Source organism: Peromyscus eremicus, chromosome 1 (genome assembly GCF_949786415.1).
Source record: "Peromyscus eremicus chromosome 1, PerEre_H2_v1, whole genome shotgun sequence".
Lineage (NCBI taxonomy): Eukaryota > Metazoa > Chordata > Mammalia > Rodentia > Cricetidae > Peromyscus > Peromyscus eremicus.
In genome coordinates, this window is record NC_081416.1 from 109,627,894 (window position 1) to 109,655,669 (window position 27,776).

Below are 27,776 nucleotides of genomic sequence, written 5' to 3' on the forward strand. Positions count from 1 at the left end.
TAAATCATTCTAACACTGTTTCATCATAATCAGCAACATCTCATCAGTATTATTTTTTAAGATACCAGAAACCATGTATTTTAGCTACTGTCTGGGTCAAAGGTCTATAAATTTTTGCTCCTTGATGAAAAATAAGTCAGTTTCTTTTAACTCGGCTTCTTCGAACAGATTGAATTTGACTTGATCTCTGCTTTGTAAAAAGACAATAACAACACGCATGTGGGCATATATACATGCGCACGCGCGAGCGCACGTACAACTTGATTTGGTATTTGGAAAGTCAGAACAAAACAGACAAGGGGGGAAAGGAATTACTGCTGCCACCCAGTTTCATCCCTGTTAATGTACTTGACAAAACGCTATTGGGTTTGTGGTCCATGCTGTTCTCTCCCCTAATCTAGTCTTCCTTATCTTGACAGGGAAAATACTTCCTGCTCTTCAAGCCTCAATCAACTTACTTAAAAGTTCTCTTTAACCTTTCATGCTCCAGTATCATTCCCTCAAATATAACTAGTAGCTACTGATTATAAAGCAGGTCTATCCTACTGACTAGACTAGTTTGCTTATAGTTTATACACCAGACTCCACCCAACAAAACACTGGTACACCAGTTATCAAAATTACTTTCCAAAAATCTCAATGAATAAATGTTAACTATTATTTAATATTATTGCTAAAAACTTTATAGAATATATATTTATTTGTTTGTTTTGGTTTGTCAAGAGAGGGTGTTTCTCTATGTAGCCTTGGTTGTCCTGGAACTCACTTTGTAGACCTCAAACTCAGAGATCCAACTCTCTCTGGCTCCCAAGTGCTGGGATTAAAGATGGTGTACCACCATCACCTGGCTAGAATGTATGTTTTAAAAACATATATAAATAAGTGTATGTATGTGTCTGTCTGTATACATGTGTGTCTGTGTATGTGTGCATGTTCCTGGCTACTGCATGCACATGGAGGCCAAAAGACAACTTGCAAAACTCTGCTTTCTTTCCACCATGTAGGTCTGGGAATCAACCAGGGTCAGGTTTGGCAAGAGGTGCCCTTACCTACTGGGCCATCTCACCAAGAATATATTCTATAAGGTAGGCTGAAATGCTACACAACTAATCTACCTCTTCATAAAAAGAATAAAAGTCTAAAAATCTTTACCACTAACTACTTAATTTCTGGATCTTGAAAGATGGCTATGTGGTTAAGAGGCCCAGCTCCTCTTACAAAGAACCAAGATTCAACTCCCAGCACCCACATGGCAGCTAACAACCATCTGTAATTCCAGTTTCAAGGGATCGAATGCCCTTATCCAGCCTCTGTAGGCACACACATAAAATAAAAATACAAGTTAGAAATATTAAGACAAATTTGTTTAATTTTTCACCTCAAGGAAATGAAAATTAGTAACTAATGAAACAAAAACCAACTGTATGTTTAAACTCTATAGCCACTGTTTGTATACATTTTTTTCACCAAAAGATTTAAAGTAAAAGTTAAACAAGAACCAAGAAGTATCAATAAAAAGATCTGCAAGCACCAGGCAGTGGTGCCCCATGCCTTTAATCCCAGCACTCAGGAGGCAAAGCCAGGTGGATCTCTGTGATTTTTCCAGGCCAGCCTGGTCTACAGAGCAAGATCCAGGACAGGCACCAAAAATACACAGAGAAACTCTGTGTGTGTGTGTGGGGGGGGGGGGGGGAGGATATGCAAGCAAAGTAGGATATGATGGTCATGCCTATAATTCCAACACTTGGGAGGCTGAGGCAAAAGACTGTCATGAAGTCCAGGCCTGCCTGAGCTACTAAGACCCTGTTTCAAAAAACAAAACAAAAGCAAAAGCAACAAAAAAATGGAGAGGATAAACAAGCAGTTTCTATCTTCCCTGAAAGAGAAGCCCCATTTTTATTATACCTATCAGTCTGTTCTGTAGTTTTAATTTTTAAAAATATTCTTAATGCCGGGTGGTGGTGGCGCACACCTTTAATCCCAACACTCGGGAGGCAGAGCCAGGTGGATCTCTGTGAGTTTGAGGCCAGCCAGGTCTACAGAGCGAGTTACAGGACAGGCACCAAAACTACACAGAGAAACCCTGTTCCAAAAAACTAAAAAATTCTTAATATTACAAAAAAGGGAGTATTGCTATTTTCCCCCTTAGTATGCTCCTCTTATTAAAATAAACTGAATGAGGGGCAGAAGAAATGCCTCAAAGGTTAATATCTCTTGCTATTCTTACAGAGGACCAGAGTTCCCAGCACTCACAATCACCTCCAACTCCAGCTCCATAGGATCTGATGCCCTCTGCCTTCTTCTGGCTTCCAAGGGAAGCCACACATGTGTGTGCATCCAAATATGCAGATATACACACATAACATAAATAAATAAATCTTTTAAAATTAATATTAATTAATTAAATTCTGTAACACTGGTTCCTATGCATTTATATTCCAGAATCACTGGAAGCAGACTCATTATAAGCAGTATTTTCGTTCATGCTAAGTCATACTTGCATTTAGCAAAAGAAAACACGCATTGAACTAAATGCACCAAGTTCTTCTCATTTTGCCACTGTGAGAACTATAGTCTCGGCACTCATTACCTCACTATAGGACAGGGCAATGACTGCAGTCTCAATGGCTACAAAAATCAGTCTCTCTAACCCAACTTCACCTTGGGCTGTTGTCCTTACAGCACACACTTTCTTCTCCCCTACAAAATCTTTCCCAGGTTCCTTACTACATTATAAAATTTAAGCCCATCAAAGCCTTCTGTTTGGTTTTGAATAGCTTCTTGAGGGCTGTCTACCACTACATGTTCTCCAATGTGTCATGCATACATTCAGTTCATACTCATTTTTCCTATCACAATCTTGAATATTTCAAAATTTGTACATCTGTACAAGTGAACGTAGAATAAGGGATATCTTCCACCTCTCCAAGCCCTGAACAGGTCTCACCTCTGAAGATACTTCCCAGACTGAACTTCTCTGTTAATATTACCAAATAGGTTAGCAATCCTTTTGTGGTCCTTCCTAGCTCTGACAGTCTATAATATTAATGTCCCAGTTCTGGACAACAGACCCATTAAGACAGAATGGACATAGATGGCTATAACCAAATATGGCAATTTAAAGTAACTAGATTCAAAGTGAAAAAAGGGGAACTGTTAAGAGAAGCACAGGAGGTATCAGGTGGGCGTGCTCAACTCAAAATCTATACTTGTGTAAAAGTGTTGTTATGTAACACATATATTGAATATAGACCATGAAAAATCTTTTAAAGTTAAATAAAAAAGGAACAGTCATGTTATCAATGTCAATAACACTATACTCAACTTTGTCCCTACAATGTATAATGTCAACTATATTTTTTGTAATAAAACAAAACCAGTTTTAGAAAAGCAGTGAGAACAGTTAAGGTAAATATTCATATAGTGTGCCCGGCATTATCCTAAGCACTTTAGGGTTAGTTATTAACTAAGTTAAGCCACATAACAACTACTGAGCAGTGACTATCATCATTTCTAATTTTACAGACAGCAACAAACACAGAGGTCAAGTAAACTTGCTCAAGTCCATGTAGTTCTAAATGGTAAAGCATTGGCAGTGCAGCTCCAGAGTCCATGTTTGCAACCACCCTGCACTGCCTCTCAGAGATTAAGGTGCTAACTACAACATCAACCTTAAGTTCAATTAAAAGGCATTCACTAAAATGTGATTTGAAACATCAATATGTAAATATAGTTAAATGCTGCAATAATCATTATATGGGGTTACTCTTGGTTTTTCAGAAAAAAAAAGTCTTTACCTTGCAATCCACTTTTATCCAAAAAATTGCTTAAGTTAAACAATGTGTTTCTTGAAGCCAAATACTGAATGAAACGCTGGAAAACAAACAATTACAAAAAATTATGGTACTGCCATCTTATAAACTTTTAATTTGAAAGTAGGAGGAAAGTGATAGTTAACCTATTTCAGTGAGCTTATTTCAATTTCCCATCCTCACATAAACATAAAAACATAATAGTTTTCATCAGTACAGACATTTATTACAACCTGGTGACCACACCTGCAATACTAAAGTCAAAATAATTAAATGAATTAAGCACTTATAAACTACGATCAATACTTGTCTTTACTATAGCATAGCAGGACACATAAGAATAACCAGATCATTTCTGTACTTTTTAACTCATTTATTTATTCTGTTTTCTATGACATGCCATGACACATATGGGGAGGTCAGAGGACAACCTCCGGGGGTCAGCTCCATCCTCCCCCATGCAAGTTCTAGAGAACAAACTTAGATGCTCACACTTGGTAGCAAGTGGCTTTGCCTACTGAACTGTTTCAGCAGCTCTATTTTTTATTTTTAGACAGAGCCTTACACATTATTTCACCCAGCTTCATCTTAAGCACTGGGCTCTGGGGATCCAAACTCAGGTCCCCATCTTGGCACAATAAGCACTTTACTCACCAAGCTATCTCTCTAGCTCCAACAGCTGGATTTTCGGAGGTCACAATTTTTGTGATTTTTAAAAACCAAAATATTCCTAATCATACAAGACAATGTTAAAGAGAACTCCTTCTCCACTGACTAGGTTAAAACACATTAAACCACTCACTTCAGGATTTATGATACAATCACAGCATCATGGACTCCATTGAAAACACAACTCTTTAATCTCATTTCCTCCATCTCTCACCAAAGGTGACTACTTTGTTGAAGCAGGTATAGTTTCTACACACTTTCTGACAATTTATGTATGTACACACTGATACAATTTTATAATATATTTGAAATTTACAGGCTAAGTGTAATGCACTCCTAAGACTCAGGAGCCTAAGGAAATAGGATGAAGAATCTGAAGCAAGCCCTGGCTACAACAAAAAAGTAAGTCAGATATGGTGTACAAACATGCAATTCAACAGTCAGATACTGGCACAAGTTCAAGAATAGCCATAGATATGATATAAAGTGAGTTCTAGGCAAGCCAGGAATGCACAGCAAGACTTTGTTTCAAACAAACAAACAAAATACTTTTAAAAACTAATTTACAGAAGTACCATACAGTACTCTTTTTCAATATATACAACTCAACAAAATGATCCCCTACTACACATCTGCTATAAATAGCCTAGTATTCCAACAATTGCATAGCTATTCGTTTATAGATATTTAGTCCCTCCTAAAATTCTCTATTAACAATACACTGCCATCTTTGTATTTGGTATCCACACGCAAATCCAAATTGTCAGGATATACCTTAGGCTAGACTATTAGGCTGGCGTCTATAAAAAGTACATCTCTTCAAAACACCCTCAAAATGTTCTCCAAAGTGACCATAGTACATTACCCTAACTGTACTTCAATACAACTCCAGACACACAGAGGGGAACGTCTCTCATTTCACTTCTTCGGGTTCCCTTTCCCCTCCCCACTGTTTTCAAACATGTAGTAGCTTACTACCAACTACTCTGTCCCCCTGTCTGACCTTCATATGACATCACCCCAAACTGACAAGCAAGCATTTTATAAATGAGACCTATGTTTCATCTTTATCCTGAAAAAAGCCTGTTTTAAAAACATAAAAACATAACTGTGATTTTCACAGGCTTTCATAACAATTTTTCTTCCCTTCATACTCTAGTATAACATGTATTTTATATCAAGACATTTCAGACAAGTCTTTAGGAGTAATAAATCTCATGGCTTTAATGAAGTTTTGATTTATGTCTCTAAAAGCAACCTAGTAACTCAAGCATTATGCCACCCATCTGACAAATAGCAAGGTTTCACAGTTTCTCATTTGGTGTAGTTCAGAACTCATCATCCTAAAAGTATCATTTCAAAAATGCCAAAATATTGGTAATGTTTAAGCTGCCTGATAGGTACATAAGCAATTAATGCAATAGCCTTTCTGATTCAGTATGCTTGAAATTTTTCATAATAAAATGTTTAAAAGCACTACACTTCCTTTTTTGGAACCTTTAGCTACAAATTTTAGTCACCAACAATTTATTATGCTGTAATGTATTCTTTCTTAAACTGTGGGTAAGACTGCATATGGTTAACAGAACTGAACATGGGAGTTGTGAAAATTCTGGCAACAGTAAAAGGGTTCTAAATGGGCAAGAACCAAAATTAATTTAAAATAAAAAACATACTAAATCCAGTGTTTCTGGAAGCATTCATTTGGTTATGAACACATAACACACACACTTTGCTCTGTGCATGCCATCACACCATTGGACACCAACTAATACTGCCTGAATGTCTCGCTTAGATGAGACCACCGTGTGTCATGAACTACTGTGACTTCACATACACAAGACAAAATTTTCTGCTCTTATACAATCATGATATAATTATAAAAAAGAATTGTGGGGCATTTATCCACCAACCCCACAGTTCCCCAGAGTTTTCTGGAGTGCAAGCAGCAGGAAATATTAGATAGAAAAATTCAGATTGTGGAGATAAACAGATAGAGAATACATGATAGCCTGGAGAGGGCCTGGAACCTATTCCAACAGCCCTGATTGTCTCTGCCCCAGGGTATTTATAGAAACGCCAAGGGGTGGAGCAAAAGACCTCCCCCCAGCACAGCCAAGTGCAGACCATCTCAGACACCTGCACTCAGGCCGGTGGTCCTAATCATCCTCTATGCAGACCTGCTGGGTAACGTCACAAGGAACCTGAAAATGGGCTCCCACAAAGAAACCTCTTAATATTTTCTGTCATTCCTCAGCATATATCATCTGAATAATCTTTAGACGTCACTGTGTCAGAATGTTTGATTTTAAAAATTTTTGTTTGAATTGTTAACTCGAGTTTCAAACAAAAAAACATTAAAGGCCATTGAAATGCCCCAGCCGAGTATAGGTGTTTGCTGTCAAGCCAGATATCCTGAATTCAATCCTCAGAGACTATAAATTACTCTCTGAAACTGTCCTCGGACCTCCACACATTTGTGGTAGTGTATGTGTGCACATGCAAACAAACAGAAATACATGTAATTTTTAAAATGATTTTTAAAATTTGGTTTAAGATTAGGAAAAAATTTCTAACAATTTCTGAGACAACCCTAAGCATACTTCTGCCATTTTGTAGAATGTATAATGAGAAGTAGCTTTCTCAACATTGATGATTCTAAAATCAATGTATCAATCAACTGTAAAAACTCTGAAGATGTTTATATCCTGCAATATCAAATATTTATCCAAGGCTTAAGTTATTTTTTTCAGCTTTCTTCCCTTATTTACTGTGTGTTCAGGATGTGTGCAGTGGTAGAGTGGGGAGGTGGGTAGAAAGCCACAGTGCATGTGTGGAGGGTCAGAGGAGGACAGCTTGCAGGAGCAGGTTCTCTCCTTCCACCATGTACATACCATGTACTGACTCAGGTTCTCAAGCTTGACACTTTCACCTGCTGAGCTATCTTACCAGCCCCACAATTTAATTCTTTATGTAAATACAAAAAATCATATTTACACCATTAACATACAACTTGAGTATTTTAATGAATGATAAAGTTTTATATAAAATTGTTTAAAATATACTTCTTTATACTTTGTTATCAATATAAAGTATATTATCTGTATAAAGTATAGGATCTGTATACCTAATTTCTTTTTTTACATTTTGTGTGTATGTGTACACTCATACCACAGCCCACTTGTAGGGGTAAGAAGACAACTTTGTGCAGTTATTCTCTCCTCCTAGAATGTGAGGTCTGGGGATATAACTCAGGGGGCCAAGCTTGTAGCAAGTGCCTTAACCCACTAAGCCATTCCACTAGACTTAATACACATATTTTATATACCCATATACCTGAAATCACATAAAACTCTCTTGGGCAAAGGGGAGTCATGAGTGGAAAAGTTTAAGAAGCCTAGGTTAATTTTACTTATTCATTCTGGTATTTTCATAATACAAGAAATGTAAAGCAGACAGAAATGACTTGTTCAAGCCACTTAACTATTATGCAGAAAATAAGATAGGAGTTCCTAGCTATCCCATGTTAAGACCCTGAGACAGAAAATCAACCTTTAGAGATTTTTCTTTCTGTGTCCAGGTTTCTCTACCTTAACACTAGTAGCAATTGGGACAGATCATCCCTTGATTCTATCCTATCTATTACAAGAATAGTCATGACCTCTACCGACCAGGTAATAGCTGATCTCTTCTAGTTGTGAACAAATGTTCTAGGGTGAAACATTATTTCCTTCCCTGATAAGAGCTACCATTCTATGGTATTCCCATAATCACAGCATAAAGGAACCCTATGTACACCTTGTCACAGGCTACAGAGTTGCCATTGGATAAACCTGAGTTGAGAAGAAAAAAGAGAAAGATGAGTGCAGGGGAAAGATGGGAGAAGCAAAGCAAGGCACACACTTAGCTGCCTTAGGGGAATTAAGATTTGTTGGAGTAATATAGCTGCAGGAAAATGTCTCTTTAATTCTGGACTTTAGTAATGCTGAATTGGTATTTGTCAAAGAAGAGCAGAGTTTCCCCTGATTGAAAAGCCTAAGAAAAGATAGTAAGTAAATGACAGATGTCAGAAAACCATGATCTTCAGAAATCTAACAGGATAAGAAAGCCTTTCTCATCCCCTTGAGAACTATCTTGGGATGCATCTTTTCTTTCCAAATTACTAATATAGATTTATCTAGTTTCATTCAATTATTCCACAACAGCTTCATTAAATGTAACGTCACAAGTAAACAGAGCAGCTCAGAAACCCATTCAAGGTTAAGAACCAAACAGTGATTGATAGGCTGTCATGGAAAACAAGATGATTCTTTCCAGACAGAAAATCCATCAAGGCCTCTATGTAGGTACTACTGGTTTACCATTCTGAGCAGCAAAGGCACCAGGAACCCCTCTATGATAATGAAGACATTCTTTATCAGTCCCTCTCAGCAAAATATCACTTTAGTACTCAACAGCATAATCCTCCACTAAGCAAAGTATTTCCAAAGACAACCACATGCAGTCAGACAGTAACTCAATGGGTAATGGTAATAATAATAATAATGATGATGATGATGATAATAATCAGGTAGATATGGACATAAAGTTTATAAATGAAGACTGTAAAAACCAGTGCTGCTTATGGAACCTAATGCTTGGAATTATCTCTGCTTCTTCATTTCATTATTGAAGTCCTGCGTGCCCTGACCTATGTTCTACTTTCTAGATTATTCACCATTTTTCTTCAAGTTGCAGGATCTAAGATTTTTATTTTTGGCCATACAACTTGCTCTTTTTATCTACATTCAGCTGCAGGAGTAATCATCGAAGTTTCAATGAGCAAAGCAAGTTAAATAATAAGTAATTATATCAATATACTTGTCAGTTTTTGACATACTTACCAAGTTTTTCCTGGGCTGGCAAGATGTCTCAGCACGTACACAGATGCCCTGTAAGCCTGATGACTTGAGTTTGACCCCTGAAGCCCAGCCTCCCACCCCACACAATAATAAATAAAATACTTTTTAAAAACAGTTATTCTTACCTCATTTCCATACACCATCAAATGATGAGTTGTAATGAGTGACTTGAAGACCACCACCCAACTACTGTTAGTAGTTCTTTCAAATAAACTGTCTGCCAACTGTGGGATGTTCACATTCATCTCATTTGTACACTGAATTAGGTCTGTAATTTAAAAAGAAAAAGGTTAATTTATTCTCTCATTTTGATTTACTGCTAGTGCAGTAACAAGTATAAAAAAAATCTAACAAAGTAGAACAACAGTTTGGACAAACTGTTAAAATTCTTTCAGGAAGGCTGGCAGGATGGCTCAGCAGGTAAGGGCACTTGTTACCAAGCCTGATAACCCAAGTTTAAAACCCAGGACCCAAAGAGTGTGAGGGAGCTGGACCTACCTACACACACACACACACACACACACGCACACGCACATGCACACGCACACGCACGTTCAATCTTATGTGGCATGCACATTTGCACATATACACAATACAATTAACTGGTAATAAATAAATTCATAGAGAGTAAATCAGAGTAGTACTTGTTAGTCTTACATAAATGATCAGTATCAGAATATTAAGTCAGCTCCCTTAGGTGTTATTCAGCTTCAGAGGCCTTATTCATCTCAAAAGGAACTGCTCTGGAACACTAAGGAGTTACCTCAGCCTTACTACCTATAACTTTCGACATTACAATTCTGGCTGTATTCATCCCTTTAGAGTTAAATCTGTATGTTTTTCTTTTTAAAAAAATCTATCAAAAGAAATCACATATCTAGAAGCTTGAGCAGGAAAAAGGCTGGCCACCTGTACAAGTGTCTGCTCTATGGTGCTGTTTGTACTAGCAGGAAAGGAATAGAGACATGTCTGTGACAGGAGAAATCTTAAGTTTATGTAAACTATGGCTCATTCTTGTTCCCCCTCAATCCTACTGAGTTAACTCAGGTAGCCATTCTTATCAGCTAGCTAATTCTGACAAAAACTGAAAACATTCAAGTTTCCAAATTAAAAATACTTCATACTGCTAAAGTTCCAATTTTATTTTTATTTTATTTATTTACTTATTTGAGGCAGGGTCTCTCTACCCATTACTTATTTGTTTGCTTGTTTGATGCAGGGTCTCTCCATGTAGCACTGGAATCCTGGAATTCATTATGTAGACCAGGCCTGGCCTCAAACTCACAGAGAACTCAACTGCCTGCGTGCTGAGATTAAGCATGTGCTACCATGTCTGGCCTAAATTCCAATTTGATTTATTTCAAACGCAAAAGCATTATTATAAAATAGTCTAGCACACAGCTACTTGAGTACCCAAAATAGAAAAAATAAAATTCTTACTGGACCTCAGAATTTTACTTACAATCGGCTTTAAAATTTTTAGTGGCAAATTCAATATAGGAAATCCAAACTAAGACCCATTCTAGAGAATAGAAAGGTAGAGTCAGACATGATTTGTTTTACTTTTAAAATGTGTATAAAATATGTTATAACTACCCCTGACTGATTAATAATTCACTTTATTAATGACTGATTAATTGTTCACTTTAACTGTTTAATGGAAAATGACTCAAGATGAATTCCAATGACCTAACTTGGCCTTGATTGCTTGCAAGAAATAACAATGTAATTAAAAATAGTTATTTGCTTGCGATTCTTTAAAATGCTTACTTTAGTAGATCCAATTAGTAACATTTGCTAACAACTCAAGTAGACCCAAAGCCAATATGGCTTGAAGAACAAAGCCCCACACAATGAAACAGAAGGCCTACAGAACAGTTGAATGACAAAAGTTTTAACAACTCAAATCAATTGTAACAAAAACAAAACAGTAAATTCAACTTGAGTGTGAAAGGTCTGGCTTCTGAGAGTTAAAAAAAAATGAAGGAATCCAATCTGCCTTCTCTGAACCTTCATACTATTTACACCTGTTCTATAGCACTGAATGCCTAATGCTTGCTTTATTCCAAACATAATCTGTTGGGCCAAAGCCTACCTAGGACTGCTTACTTCCTTGTTTAAAGAATGAGTCTCCCTATATAGCCAGGCTGGTTCTATTCATGATTCTCCTGCTTCAGCCTCCTATGACACCTGACTCTGGTCTGACCTGATTCTTAGTTTTAAGAAACTAAACTTCTGTCCCCACCCCCTTCCTCCTATTTAGCTTTATATCCTTAGATTTTTCTTCTATATCCTTCCAGAAACTACCCTGAGAAACTATTCAAGTTCTGAAATATAGTAAACTATTGTCTCAAAATATCATTAATTATTTTGTTTGGTGTTGTATGTGATTTGTGTATGTGCTCATGTGGGTATGTGATCAAGTGTATACAATGTACATGCATGTGGGCATACGCATAGGCCAGAGATCAATGCCAGGTGTCTTATCCTGTTTTGAGACAGGGTCTCTCTCTCTCACTGAACCTGTTTCAACTTGACTGGCTGGCCAGCAAGCCCCTGACATCTTCCTGCCTCTGTATTCCCCCATCATTAGGGTAAAAGGTGCCCACCTCTATGTCCAGCTACTTACAGGAGTGCTGGGAATCCAAATTCAGATCCTCATACTTATACAGCAATCATTTTACCAACTGATCCATTTCCCCAACCCCTTGGGCATCTTTCTTTCTTCTTCCTTTTTTTTTTTTTTTTTTTTTTTTTTTTTTTTTTTTTTTTTTTTGAGACAGGGTTTCTCTGTGTAGCTTTGCACCTGTTCTGGAACTCACACTGTAGCCCAGGCTGGCCTCACAGAGATCCGCCTGCCTCTGCCTCCAGAGTGATGGGATTAAATGTGTGCACACCGCCCAGCCCCCCCCCCTTGGGTATCTTTTTATTTCCAAAGTTAAACCTGCCATCAAACTGCCCAAAAGTATTCTTCCTACCTCTTCTCTCTGCATCCGTTAATAGAGACATACATTCTACACATCAGTAAGTCAAGCTTTCTCATCCCATCTTCTAAACCTCAGAAAAGTCTACCTCTTTTTATCTCAGTGTGGAGACTCTGAATCCTCAATCTGAAATTGGGAAGGGGGCTACCACAATGTCTGAGGAATGCTGTCAGCATGACTATCAAAGTGGGAGATGAACTATTCTGCAAAGCACAACCAATACCCCCACCACAACTAAGACTGCCAATAATGAAGGATGCTCTTCTCCCAGATACTTGCTTTTTCACTTTCTTTCTATAAATCTTTGCTGAAATTGTCACATTTATCTGATAAACTTCTTTATTAATTCATCTTAACAAATACTTAGGGCACTTCTGTAACTTCATGCCATCGTTACCTACTCCACTATATACTTGTTACTACTTAACTCATCTCAATTTGTTTACTATCTCTAAACTCTTCATTTTTGTGTGGAAAGAGTTGCTTTGTGCTCCACTATTTCCCTAGAGGCCTGAAACAATGCCACGTATATACAACAGTCACTCGTATTTCTTAAATAAATACACTCATATTGGTATGTATAGAAAGTGTACTTATTTAGCACAGGTTCACCTGACATTCCATGTAGATCAGGCTGGCCTCCAACTTCCTGCCTGTCTCCTAAGTACTGGGAATTACAGGCATACCCTGGATATATATTTAACTTTAAGAAAACACCTAACTGGGCACAGTAGTCCAGGCAGGAGGGCTGTCACAAGATCAAGGCTAGCTACATAGAGAAGTTAAGGCCAGTCTGAGCTAGTGTGAGACCCTATCTCAAAAAACAAACAACAACAACAAAAAAAAAAAAATAGGCAAAGAGAAAGGGGAAAAAGAGGAAGATAGGCAATATGGGAGAAAAAGGAAGGAAGGAGACAGGATGAATCCATCCACCTAAAATAGTGTTTCTTAGTTATATTAAACCAACAGGTTACAGCTACTTGATCTTGTCAAAAAGTTGAAAAACAAACCCAAATCCATATTGTACAATTTTCAAATTTCAAGGTTTCCCTAACAAGTTTTCAATATAACCCTTATGAAATCTGCTTGGCTTAGAAGCAATCACATGGAAAGAACACCAGAGGCTGCAAGGTAATATTTCACATACAACAAAACAAGAAAAATGAAGTAAGAATTCATGATAAGATTATATATCACAACAGACCAAATGCAACACTAAAGTGACACAACTATTACTAAAGTGAGGAACTGTATAAACTACTGTATTTCTCCACAGTTCCTTAATTCAGCCAGTCACTCTCTTCACACAGGTAATTCTTCTCTATGAAATTTCCACCTAATGGCACCAATTATGAAAGGAAAATCCTTTTTCCACCTGTAACTAGTCAAAAGCAAACTTTCTAACAAAACTCTCATTTTTGAGAATTTCAATGGCTATTACTTATCCCACTCTGAATCCAGGATTCACTGAGTGGGGTTGTTGTTGGTGGTGGTGTGGTCTGGGGTGTGTGTGTTTAGACAGGATCTTACTGTGTATCCCTGGCTGGCTTGGAACTTCCTATGTAAATCAAGCGGACTTCCAACTCCCAGAAACCTACCTTCCTCTGTCTCCCAAGTGCTGGAATTAAAGGCATTTGTCAACCATGCACAGTCCCAGGAGATATATTTCTTGAAAACAAAAACTCTATAACAAAGTTGACGTGCATGTCAAATTTCTGAAAATTTACCTCAAGAATATAAAAACTGACGTCCTTCATCAACATTTCATTAACAATTTCCAAACCCCCACACTCAAAAACTAAAAACAACAACAAAGCAGCATGTAGGTTCAGATAATGAGAATTTCTAGAATTAATGTCATGAAAAAAATTCACAACAGTGAATAACTACTTTTCTCACAGAAAGTTGATAGAATCATCAATTACCAAACAAAATGTTCTTGCCTTTATTATTAATACATTCCCCCAACTTGTAACTAGAATTAGCATCTGAGAAACCAGATACTAGTTCTATTTATATAGACCAGTCTCTTGTAAGGAGGTCACAGGAACTAAGTGACAGATTTATGTCTAGAACAAAATCGTTGTAAATGATAAGGACATTTAAGAAACGTATAGAAAGGATGCTCAAGAACTTTAAGAGACAAGGACACACTATGTAGCCCAAGAGAACCTTACACTCATAATTTGCCTGTCTCAGTATCCCAAACACTGAGATTATACATGTGTATTATTATGCCCAGAAGCAACTACCCAATTTAAAACAAGTCCTAAATTATAACTACTTAACAACAAAAGTAAGAAAAATAGTATAAACATAAAACAACAGTTCTGTATTTTTCAGAATGTACAAAAAAATTTGAACAGTTACCAAATGGTTTAATCCATCTTATAACCAAATTCCTAGCCCAAGGCCACCAGCCTAATTAGACTTCCCTACACCAACCTCAGAAACCTAAGCAAAGACATTTAGTATTCACATCTTCAATAAGTCAGGCAGCTCAGTCAGTGGCATTCAAAATTGAAATGCAAAGGTCTTGAGTTTCCATGCTTAAAAAAAAAAAAAAAAAAGAGTCACTCAGTGGATAGTATCAAAACAACTCTGGCTAACAAATTATATTTTACAAACATATGTGAGACTGCCCAAAAATATGCCATATTTTTAAGAGTGATATAAAATAGTCATTTGGCAAATGTTATTATCACTTCCAGAAAAGTTAAATTTAAAAGATAACCTCTTTGTTTCTTTAGGTTTTTGTCTGTTGCCAGGAGGAAAATTAAGTGGTGAATTAAATGCCACTTTACATCCCCAAACTTTGCAACTTTTTGTGGGTGGGAGTACAAATAAATGGAACAATGCTCACCCAGAATAACAACTTGGGATAAGAAACAGCTTCTGGAATTTTGATATAAAAAGTAGCAAAACATGCATGCCTTTAATCCTAGCACCTGGGAGGCAGAGGCAGGTGGATCTCTGAGTTCAAGGCCAGCCTGGTCTACATAGGGAGTTCCAGGACAGCCAGGGCTACACAGAGAAATTCTGTCTCAAAAAAAAAAAAAAAAAAAAAGGGAACAGAACACATTATCATATAGCAAAAATGAAGTATTTAGTAAATATAGAAGTTGCAATCAGACTTAAACCAAAGCGAATTATATATGTCAACGGACATTTGCCCTAGTCTTAAGTGTCAAATGTTTGAAAATATCCTAATAGCACTATTTCCTACACATCTAGCTCTTCTGAAAGGGATCACAAAGCATGTAACTGCTAAAATATTATGTTTAAAGTTTGGAATTCCATACAAGAATACAGTGTGTATTTTCATACAACTTCCATTAGAATTTAAATATATACTTGCTAAGCCTGGCATGATGGCACATACCTATATTCACCAGGGTAACCAGAGCAAGAGATTTATGAGTTGATGCTAGCCTGAGTTACACAGTGAGATCAAGGCTCCCCTGACTACATGTGACACTGTCTCAAAAGCAAAAACATTATTTATACAGGCAAATTTATGCCTTAGGAAAGCAATCTAACAATCTACCAGACTTTAGGGTAATAACAAGGTAATGGCTCTTAAAAAGATAAGCTGCACAACACTCACTACAGACTAAGTACTGAGCTAAGTAGAAATGGAAAGAAGGGGAGATTCGAGGTATTAAAAAGACAAAATAACCAGATGACCTGGGTAAAAAATACTAGGAAGCTAAGGATCATAATTCACAATGTAGTAGACATGCCTAATTATACAGAATTAGTTAACTAAAAGGTAACACAGTCTCATAATGAAAAAATATTAAAAACATTACCAAAAAAAAGCTGTCTGGGGAAAAACAGTCTACCCATTTTTAAGCAAAAGCCCCAAAGAAGAAACACTAATAACATGCAGTAAGAATGCATACTTCAGCTATGTATTTGCTGATATATGCTGTGGATATCGCTCTATATAAATAAAGCACTGATTGGCCAGTGACCAGGCAGGAAGTATAGGCGGGACAAGGAGAGAGGAGAATTGAGGAAGGAGGAAGGAAAGAGAGACCGGCTAGAGCCACCGCCAAGACAAGGAAGATGTAAAGTAAGCCACGAGCCACGTGGCAAAGTAAAGATTAATAGAAATGGGCTGAATATAAGAGTGAGAGCTAGACAATGATAGGCCTGAGTTAATGGCCAAGCAGTTTATATAATGTAAGAGTCTGTGTGTTTATTTTATAAGTGGGCTCCGGGACTGGCGGGACTTGGTGGTAGGAGCTGGAGAAAAATTCTCCAGCTATAGATATACACAGTATTTGCCCAAATACAGAGATACAAAAGAACTGACCTTCTTCTACAGCAGTGGTTCTCAACCTTCCAAACACTGTGACCCTTTAATACAGTTTCTCATGTTGTGGTGACCCCCAACCATAAAATTATTTCATTCCTACTTCATAACTGTAATTTTGCTAATGTTATAAATTGTAAATACCTGATATGTAGGAGGATATCTGCTATGGGGCCCTTGTGGTTGAAAACCCCTGTCTACAGTGTTTACACATGGAATCAAGGCTAACATATAAGAGTTATGCCAGCACCTGTGTGATCTCTGGGATTACAACAAACACTCCTCATGTCTCCTCTGTGTGTGTGTGTGTGTGTGTGTGTGTGTGTGTGTGTGTGTGTGTGAGAGAGAGAGAGAGAGAGAGAGAGAGAGAGAGAGAGAGAGAGAGAGAGAGAAATGCTGTACTACTTACATAAGACCCTTTGAAACTTATGTCCAATGGCAGAAAAGACAAACTTGACAGGAAACAGCATGTGAGGCAAAGGTAGGAAAAAACAAGATTTCCATTGTTTAAGAGCTTAGAATTTAGTCCAGTGTGGTGATGCACACCAATAATCCCAGCACATAGAAGAGGGCAGAGGCAGGTGCATCTCTATGAGTTCGAGGCCAGCCTTGTCTATTATCAAGTTACAGGGATAGCCAAGGCTGCATAGAGAGACCCAGTCTCAAACAAACAGTACATAATTTGAAGGACACTACTCAATGACTAGGTCAGTATTTTGAACTCAATTCAATTTTCACAATGGCAGCCCTAAGGAATCTCTAGACCCCACAGTTAAAATAAGGCAGTCCTATCTTAGAAAGAAAATAAAATCTTAATTGTAGGCAAAACATCAGTCTGTTAGCACAAAGTAGGTATGCTATTTCTGTCACTGTGTTCTCAAAATGAACAGGATAAGAAGAATTAAGAGCTTTTTTTCGCCAAGATGGCGCCGAAAGTGAAGAAGGAAGCTCCTACCCCTCCCAAAGCCGAAGCCAAAGTGAAGGCCTTGAAAACCAAGAAGGCAGTGCTGAAAGGCGTCCACAACCACAAAAAAAAAGATTCACACATCACCCACCTTCTGGTGGCCCAAGACCCTGTGGATCGGAAGGCAGCCCAAATATCCTAGAAAGAGCATGCCCAGGAGAAACAAGCTTGACCACTATGCCATCATCAAATTCCCCTGACCACTGAGTCAACCTGGAAGAAGACAGAAGACAACAACACACTTGTGCTCATTGTGGATGTCAAGGCCAGCAAGCACCAGATCAAACAGGCTGGGAAGAAACTCTATGACATTGATGTAGCCAAAGTCAACACCCTCATAAGGCCTAACGGAGAGAAGAAGGGTATGTTAGGTTGGCTCCTGACTATGATGCTCTGGATGTTGCCAACAAAATTGGGATCATCTAAAGTGAGTCCAGCTGGTTAATTCTAAATATACTTTTTCATTATTTAAAAAAAAGAAGAATTAACAGGTAATTCTACAACTGTGTAATACATTATATTTATTCTGCTAATTAATAAAGCTCCTCAATCCTTTTAATTAATTGTTATAGCTGCTATACAGAAATAATCTTTCTCCCTAAGATCTTTTTAATAGAAAAATTACTATGAAATTTCTGCAAATTCTCTTATCTGCTTCTATTTGCGTTTTTTTGGTTTTGTTTTCGTTTAGTTTTTAGTTTTGAGACAGGGTTTCTCTGATTAAACCTGGCTGTCCTGAAACTTGCTTCATAGTCCAGGCTAGCCTCAAACTCAAAGAGATCTGCCAGTCTCTGCCTCCAAGTGCTGAGATTAAAGTCATGTGCCCCACCACTTCTATGTTATTTTAAGCAAAATTCTTTTTTAAAAGAATGCATTAACTAGATAGACTTCCCTCAGTGCAAGTTTCAGCTTTCAGAATATACTAAAGGCAAATTAAAGAAAACTATTTTAGAAAAAGAATATAAAAAACTGAATACAGATGCAGTAAATATACTACACAACCTCAAATAATACGGATTGTAAGAGCACTATGGGGAAAAAAAGCAATGAAATTACCTTGAAGAGATTGAGGCCATACACGAGGAACAAACAAAAAAAGTCTCAATATTAGAAGAATGAATGGTATGTACTTTGGGAATTTTCAATTACATTTATTATGTGCACGCACACGTATGTGATACACTTATTCATGGCAAATAGCTATATACAAAGTCAAGAACATGTAATTGCTCTCTTAAAATGAGATTTTGGAGGGTAAAGATAAATAGTCTTGCATTGTGTTATCCATATGTATGGGACTCACATAGAACCCAGGAGGAACAAGAGGTTACTGAAGGTGGGAACATGTTTTCCCTGACTCCCTGTATGCACCACAATTATAACACCACATCTCAGTGAAGTATGTGTGCATTTCTCTTCTAAAACTGAGCTGAGCAGAAGCAGCACTATGTCTTCCTCATTGTGTTGCCAGCATCAAACACAACATGCCCTGAAGGAAATTACTATATGAGGACTGTGGTGTGGTTCAGTGAGAGCGCTTGCCTGCGTCCTATAACTTAGACCCTGGATTCCAGCAACTCAAAGAAGTGAAGTACAACACAGAAGATGTATGCACAAAGTAGCAATCCTCTACTTAAGCAGCCTAAGCTCTGGTGCAGTGATGATCTGTAAGAACTGTGTTAGCAACTTAGCAAGCATTCTGTCACATCTTTAGTACTCCACATACCTATCCTGTCACTACAGTGACACAGTATAAAACACTATCTCAACACTAGGACACAGAAAATGCTTCCCAAAAAGGTATCTAGTTGAGAACTGACTGCTCTCTCTCTCTCATCTGGAGCAGAGAAAAGCAGAACTCAAATGAACACTTAAAGAAGCATTCAGATGGAGACAGGTACACAAAGCCACCCCTGAGATATTACACACCAAGAGCTAGCCAATCACAGATGGACATAAGCCAAATCATATTAAAAGTGGAAAATAAATTATTTTAGTTAATGGAGAGTCATTGTGTTATTGCCTTAAATTTTAAAATTGAAATAGAAACACTTTCTTCAAATCAGCTTAACTGTCTCTTAAAATTACCCCTTACTGGTTTCTTTGCTTACTGATCTATCATAAATACAGAAAAAAAATCTTAAAAGCAAAAGGTTTGTTATGAAGATGCTTTATAGAAAAACATGTACTTCAAAATATTAAGTATCCAGCGATTATATACTTAATTCAAAGTCCCTGTCCTCACATTATCAAAATGCTTCTGATTACTATGTGAACACTTTTTTAAAAAGATTTATTTACTTAATGTAGATGAATGCTCTATCTGCATGTGCCAGAAGAGGGCATCAGATCCCACTATAGATGGGTGTGAGCCACCATGTGGTTGCTGTGACTTGAACTCAGGACCTCTGGAAGAGCAGACAGTGCTCTCAACCTCTGAGCCATCTTGAGCTTCTCCCTTGTGTTCTGGTGAACTCTGCATTCCTACCACTGGGTGGCAGACTGACCAGAGAAACAACAGATACTGGCAAGAAGAGTACAGGCTCATGAATACGAGCTCGATTTTATATGTACTTTAAAGCACTGATATTCAAATCTACATGCCCCTGCCCCAAATTACAAATAAGAACTGCATAAAATCCTTATTTTTGGCAAGTACTGCCTCAAAAGACTTCCATGCCAATTTTCAATTTATCAGAAAATGCAAGATCAAACATTAAGAGTAAAAACCCATCACTTAAGAATTTAAAAATATTTATTTAACTTGAACAGGAAACCAAAATGAAAGCATTAAAGTGGTATAAGATCAAATAATAATAATAAATCATGGTAAAGCAAAAGGTGTATTCCTCTCTTCTTTGAAGATCTGAAGTTTCAGAATTACAATCTCTCCTACAGGAAAGAAAATATTTTAAATATCAAACAGTATAAAATTCAAATTTTATATGTCAAATTACAAAGTTTATTATATTCTAAAATCTCACTAGTAACTCTGTCTGATGACAGAGATACTAATTCCCAGGATTCTCAAAAGCAGTCCCGTATGGAAACAGGAATTTACAAAGACCAACAACTTCCTAGGCAAACTGAAGTCTATTAGCAATACAGCCCCTGTAGAGTGACCAGGCTCCAGGAAATGACCACACCCAGAAATAATATAAGCAGAGTACAAACTGGACTCAACTGGTTATTTAAAAGAAAAAAAGGACATGAAATTGGGAGAAATGGGGGACAAATATAAATACATCATATAAAATACATCATATAAAATACATCATATAAAATTCCCAAAGAATTAATAAAAATATTCCATTGAAAGTACATTATGAGTACTATACTTACCTCCACCAGAGCTCTAAACTGAAATAGTGCAGGGGTGGCATGTAGAAATTCTTTCAATTTAGAAAGAATTCTCCCAAATCCCAACAAGACCAATAAATGGGAAGCAGAGTTTGAGAATCTCTGCAAACACAGATCAGAGTACTATAAAAATTTTAAAAGTGTCTGAAGATGTATGTGGAATTGGGTCAATTTAGAGAAAACCATGTTCTAAAATGTGAATAACCAAGTGTCCTGGTTTCTACCTGTCCCTATGCTGTATTCTCCCTTACAAGTGAACCAACTGGGACAAAAATTATGTCACCCTAGTTATCACTTAATCTAGTGAAAGTTCACAAGTAGCTAAGGAGTTGATATACCACCAACCCATCCTGGGTACTTGTAGTTTTCTGTCCTCGAGTGCTGTATTTTGGGTTTTCCCTAGCCTTCCTAAAACACTAACACGATTCTTCATTGTACCTACTTTGTCCTCTCCGCCTACCCACTAACATACTTCACCTTAGTCGCTGAACCTTTTTTTTTTTTAAAAAAAGCACTGTCTGAAAATCATCTAATCTGCTAACAAAGTCCCAGGCAAATGATGCATGTTTCTTCTCAGAGTTGGGGAGTTGGAAATACTAGAATTTTTACATTTATGTCCAAAAATATTTTACACTTTAAAAAAAAAAATCAGAACAAACCAAATCTGTTACAAGCCTATAATGTAAGCACTTGGGAGGCAGAGGGAGAATTATTGAAAGTTCCAAGCTGGCTTGAGCTATACAGTAAAAACCACAACAAAACAAGACTGTTTCATTTAAATAAGTCAGAGGCATCCTTTTCTCTGTAAAATAAATGTCAGGAATCTATTTCCTATCTTGTACAATGTGAACACTGTACTTGATAGATGTGCTCATATGATATAAATATATATGGATTCATAGGTGATGCCCATGTCCCCGATTGTGAGTTCCAGGAAGGAAGAGTGGAACCAGTAAAGGCTCTTTCCTGTGCCCAGATCACTGTAATTTTCTAATGTCCAAGCCCATATAAGCAGGGAATCAAAGGACTTCCCACATCTAACAATTTAATCTGCCTATTCAGAAACAGTGCTGGATTAATTTGCTTCTCTGACCCTTTCCCTCACCCAGAAAGCACAAACACTAGTCCATGTCCCCAGTGCAACCAGGAAAATGAAAATCTATGGTCTACCTTCCAGAAGCTTTGCAAACCTCAGAAGAAACAGAAATCCGTTTATTCTACAAATATTCACTGTATAGAAAAACTGACCAAATAATTTCTTAGGATTACAGAAGAGTAGACAAACAAATCCTCTACCTCGGTGAGTTTATATATTGGTAGGGAAAGATAATCAGGAGTTTATTAGTGGGAGGAAGACAAATACATAGCAGCTGGCAGTATTTGCTAGAATTTCCTAGCACAGAGATAGGGATCTGTCTGGAGGAGGCTGTTATTTTTACATGATAGTAATGAAGAGTCCTAATAAAGAGACTTAACTATCACAGCAAGTACTAGTGGGCCATGCCTATGGAAGTCAACTCCACAGAGCAGGAAGCATAGTAGCATCCTATCTTTGCCAAGTGAAGTGACTCTTAACTGTATCTTCTTTACATGATTTTGCAAAGCCTCTAGATTTTTCAGACTGTAACCAAAAACATCGGAGTCTCAATTATTTGATACACATTTAATGTACCTTAAGTGAGTCAAAATCAACACCAGCCATTTATTACACTTCATTAAGTGTTACTATACCTGTGGCAAGCAGGCACCAAGATCACTAGGAAAGTAAAATTGACTTAAAAACACCTTTCAAAGTGCTGAAATGGCAGGTGCAGCTAGAAATTTGAAGCAGCAAATAGGCTATCTACATGGCTTTAAGTTTTGAACTAATGCTCTATAAGTGGAAGCATGGGCAGTTTTAACACATTATTAAATCACTATAAAATAAAGCTAAAGTATTTTTCCTTATGAGTTATAATGTTAACCTTTTGAATTTCTACAAAAGGTAATTAAACAGTGCAAAAATCTTTATCCTCACACATTTTATAACCACATTAAGTCCTCTGATTCTATGACCCATACCCACCTAACTCACCATTAAAACTTTTTTTTTTCTGAACAAATGCCTTTCTTCCTTTTCAGGTGGTGGTGGTGGTGGTGGTGGTGGTGGTGGTGGTGGTGGTGGTGGTGGTTGAGATAGGGTTTCTCAGTGAGTTCCGGGACAGCCAGGGTTACACAATGTAGACCAGGCTAGCCTTGATCTTTCTAAAAAGGCATTTATTGTGTACAGTATATCTGTCTTAAAAGCTGCCCAAATTAAGCTGATGAATACTTTTTAACTTAGAAATTCCATGAAAATGATACTCGAGTAACATGAACTAAAAGAAAAAATATACCTGCTTAAAAATCCAAGCCTTGATTATCAAAAGATAATTTGTCAGAGAGGATAGACTTGGTTGAGTGTTTTCCTATTATGCACAAAGCCCTGGTTTTCCATCTATAGCACTACATAAACTAGACAGTGGTGCGCATCTGTAATCCTAGCACTCTGAAAGTGGAAGCAGGAGGATCAGAAGTTGGAGACCAGCTTTGGTTACAAAGCTACATGAGACCCTCAAACATTATCCTCCAAAAACCACTATGTAGGAGAGGGAGGATCAGACACTATTTTGCAATATATATATAATTTGATCACTGAAAATAATGTGTTATTTATCAATTCACTGTTTTAAAAAATCAATCCAGTATATCAGAGTAAGAAATCAGAGGACTCAGTATGTTTTTAAAAGTGGTATTACATTTCTTGTATTAAAATTAGAAAGATAGTAAGATTTTGGACACTTGCTGGTCATTATGGGTTTGTCAGCTTCAGCTATCACTTAATACAAGACACCTTCATAAGCATGCTTCTGCTACTAAAATATCTGAAAATAAGGCCAGGAAAGGGGGCACACACCTTTATTTAATTCCAGCACTTGAGAGACAGCAGGCAAGTATCCGTAGTATCTGTGTAGCTACTCTGATCTACATAGTGAGCCCATGCCAGCCTGGGCTACCTAATGAAACCCTGTCTAGAAAGAAAGAAGGAGTGAGGAGACAGTAAGAGGATGGAAGAAAAGGAAAGGAGGAAGGGAGGGAGGAAGACTGACTGGTTGGCTAGCAATACATCATAATACTTCACTGGACTTTTATTCGGCTCATGTGTGTATCAACCACAGAAACAACTGCAGTAACATTAATAATCAAGACCTCAAGATAAAAGCAGCTGCCTCTTTCATGTAAGTATCTGTAACCAAATAGATGACACGTGTACAGTTTCAAAAACCAAATTCTATCTATGGATGACATTTGAAAAGTCTGTTAAATTCCCAAAAGGATATTACGTTTCTTGTTGGCTTGTCATGAGGAAATAATGCCCTAAGTAGTACAGACAAGTAGCCACCTTTAAGAAAACTTAATCACCTTTCTACCGTCATTCTACAATATCAATATTTAACTAATTTCCAGAATAATTTTGTCAAAGGATCCTCAAATAAATCTTCTGCTCAACTATATGCCACTATGGGGATACTACTTCTCCAGTTGAGCCTTCCTTAACTTGACAGACACTGGAGTACTGGAACCAGCTTATTCTTCACTGCTGCTGTCAGACACCTTTTAGAATGACTAGAATTGGCAAGCATGGAGGTGTCTATTTTTAGAGCTTCCTGTGACATCGTCCTTTAAACCTCATCTTCCCTGTTAGAAGTCTTTGGACTCTCACTTAATAGTCTGTCCTAAGTGCTACTCCATCTCTGCTTCAATAGTAATGAAGACATAAATTCACCATCCTTAACACTTTGCTTAGGCTCTCCTAACTCTTCCAAGTACATGCCATTCATCTCCACAGGACATGACTGTACTATATAACAGGACTGTAACATACCAAAATGAGTGAAAGAGCTAGAATCAAATTCTAAATTCACTCTTACCATTATGTCTTCAGCTATCTCAGCCATTCAGTTTCTTCTTTTTATTTGTTTTGAAATAAGGTCTGATGCAACCAAAGCTAGCCTCAAACTGATTCTATTTAGCCTAGGGTAACCCTGAGTTCCTGATCTTCCTCTCCCTCTGAAGTACTAGGATTACAGGTGTGCTCTGTGGCTGCCTTAATCACTGAATTTCAATATCTATATTTAAAAAATAAGAAATTAGTATTTAATTTTCACAACATCCCTGCTTAATTATCAAGATCTATTTCGATTATTTCACAAGCTTTAAAGCACCATTACAAATTAATATAGTTTTTATTTAGCATATTTTATTATCTAGTTTCCCCTCATTCTCATGTAATATTATCAAATCCAGTAGCTCTTGCAAAACCTTCTCTACGGCCCAATTTTTTTTTTCACCAACAAAGGAATGCTTAAATGGGTACTTGCAAAAACAGCAAAATATTTACACGTATGGTCTCTTCACATAATTATTATTTCACATCCTAGTCTTCTGATTATTGCAAAGCGTATGACAAAGCAAGAGAAGCTGTTATCTCCACTGTACCATTTTAAATACATGCTAACTAGAGTGAAAAACAGAAGTAGCTATGGTAGAATTGGAACCTTCAAACAATAATCTTCCCACTCCAAAGACGAAGGGAAACATACATTCATATTCAGATCCCCCAATAATAAGTGGTGTAAGCCTCCTTATCATCTTCCCTAATTATCCTAAAATCCGTATGTTCTGTTTAACTCTCACAAACCTAATTTCTAGTATAGGCAGTAACTACAACTTTGGTTTAATTTACCCTGTTTGCTGGCATCATCTTCATTCTGACTACAATGAACTAAAATAAAGAAGGTGGCATATTATTCAACCCAAGTTCAGAGGACACATTTTAAAAGCTTTACGTATTTCCCATCTCCAAACGACTCAGAAACTCTAAGACTTAATTTACAAGTTTAAGAAAATCATAAATACCAGAACAAACTCAACTCAGCAGATACTAAGAGAAAGGATGTTTTATGGTACAGAATAAATGGAATTCTCCCTGTATAGCAGCTTCAAGTCAAGACACTGCATCCTCAGCTGCTCTAGACAGCTTTCAAACTCTCTGCCGGTTGCAACTCCCAAGTAATTTCTAAATCAGCACCTACCCTTTATTACCACTCAGTTCTGTTATGCAGTGATTCTGGGACAGGCTACAAAAACTACCAACAAGTAATACCTTGGTTCACTACAAGTCAGTGTCTCTCTCTCTCCCCTCTCCCTCCCTCCCCTCCTCTCTCTCCCTCTCTCTCCTCTCTCTCTCTCTCTCTCTCTCTCTCTCTCTCTCTCTCTCTCACACACACACACACACACACACACACACACAACCTAAACAATTTGCAAAAACAAAATGAAACCAAAATTAAATGGGAGACTAAGTGTACAAAATCTAAAACCCTGAAGTAAACTTAACACCTGACATATATTCCAAATCAGCTAATGACAATTACATAGTGCCATAAAGAAAAGTTACGAAGGCTGAGCTTAGTGACATATGCCTGTAAACCCAGGGTTAGGGAAGCAGAGGCAAGATAGCCACAATTTCCAGAACAACCTAACGTAGTATGAATAATAAATTCCAGGCTATCTAAGAATGAGATCATGTCTTAAAAAACAAACAACAACAACAAAAAACTGTTTAAAGAAAAATAAACAAGAAAACATTGTTTTCTAACCCTTAACTTTTTGTCATCACACAGCTGGTTTTGTCTCCAAAGAAAATGTACAAACAGGGAGGATAAAATGGACATACCTTCCAATTCTGAAAGCTGAAGGGGAAAAAAAAATGACACCACAGTAACAAACCAGGCCAGGCATGGACACAAACCTGTAATCCCAGGGCTTAAGTGGCTGAGTCAGGAGCACTGCCAAAGAGTTGAAGGTCACTTGGGTTGCATAGTGAGTCCAGACCAGCCTGTGCTCCATTAGAAGACCGTGTCTCAAGCTCCAAATAAGCAAACCAGAACTACATGAGACTCTATCTCAAGAAGAGAAAAGTAGTCTCCAGTACAGTCACTGTCCTTAAAAAAAAATCAAAGCCCAAATTCCCCTAGGCAGCTCACCTGAAATAATGTTAGAAACTACAATCTGAAATCAGTTTCCTAGTCTAACCTCAAAGAAATGCTACCAAAATCTTCCTTCCCAAAGATGTAAGCTGAAAACAAACTAGGAGCAAACAAATGTTGGAAGGCAAATTTTCTAGGTGTAACTACATATTCAACATAATTAAAGATTATAAACTAGACCAGTAAGTTGTTGAATGTTCAGTCACTAGAGGACTCAAAACAAACAAACACATACACCAAGGAGAAGAGGAAATAAGTCAACTAAAAACTAGCTGTACTATCTGCCTCCTAACATCATAGGCAGCAGCACATCAATCTCATAACAGCCAGCAGAACATGCACCGCCAAGTGAACACAAACTCCTTTCTCTTCTGCCAGCAGTTATCACAGGTACAGAGATTTCAGTGCAAACCTCTGCAAGCAATTATACATTTTTTGAAAATGTACCCTTGAATTCTGGGATTATTAAGAACATATATGCAATTTCTTGCTGTACAACATACACACACGTGTGTGGTGTTGTTTATTTTTTACCCTTTGGCTCTTTTGGGAGGCCTGCCACCCAGCTCACAAATAAATCACACGTGGAGGTTTATTCTTAATTATGAATGCCCAGCCTTAGCTTGGCCTGTTGCTAGCCAGCTTAACTTAAATTAGCCCGTTCTAGCTTTTGCCTCTGGACTTTCACCTTTCT

The 27,776-nt window shown here is 37.4% G+C and overlaps 1 protein-coding gene and 1 pseudogene across 14 annotated transcripts in view; one reads left to right on the forward strand and one right to left on the reverse strand.

Moving 5' to 3' along the window:
* Positions 1 to 27,776, reverse strand: part of Picalm (phosphatidylinositol binding clathrin assembly protein) — a 90,902-nt gene that overhangs the window by 46,104 nt on the left and 17,022 nt on the right. For all 14 annotated transcript variants that reach the window (XM_059271584.1, XM_059271569.1, XM_059271576.1 and 11 more), the window contains exons 2-3: positions 9,508 to 9,650; positions 3,798 to 3,873 (exon numbers count right to left, since the gene is read on the reverse strand). In XM_059271584.1, coding sequence (XP_059127567.1) covers positions 3,798 to 3,873; positions 9,508 to 9,650 — 219 coding nt within the window. The remainder of the gene's footprint in view (positions 1 to 3,797; positions 3,874 to 9,507; positions 9,651 to 27,776) is intronic.
* Positions 17,611 to 18,077, forward strand: LOC131917620 (large ribosomal subunit protein uL23-like; annotated as a pseudogene).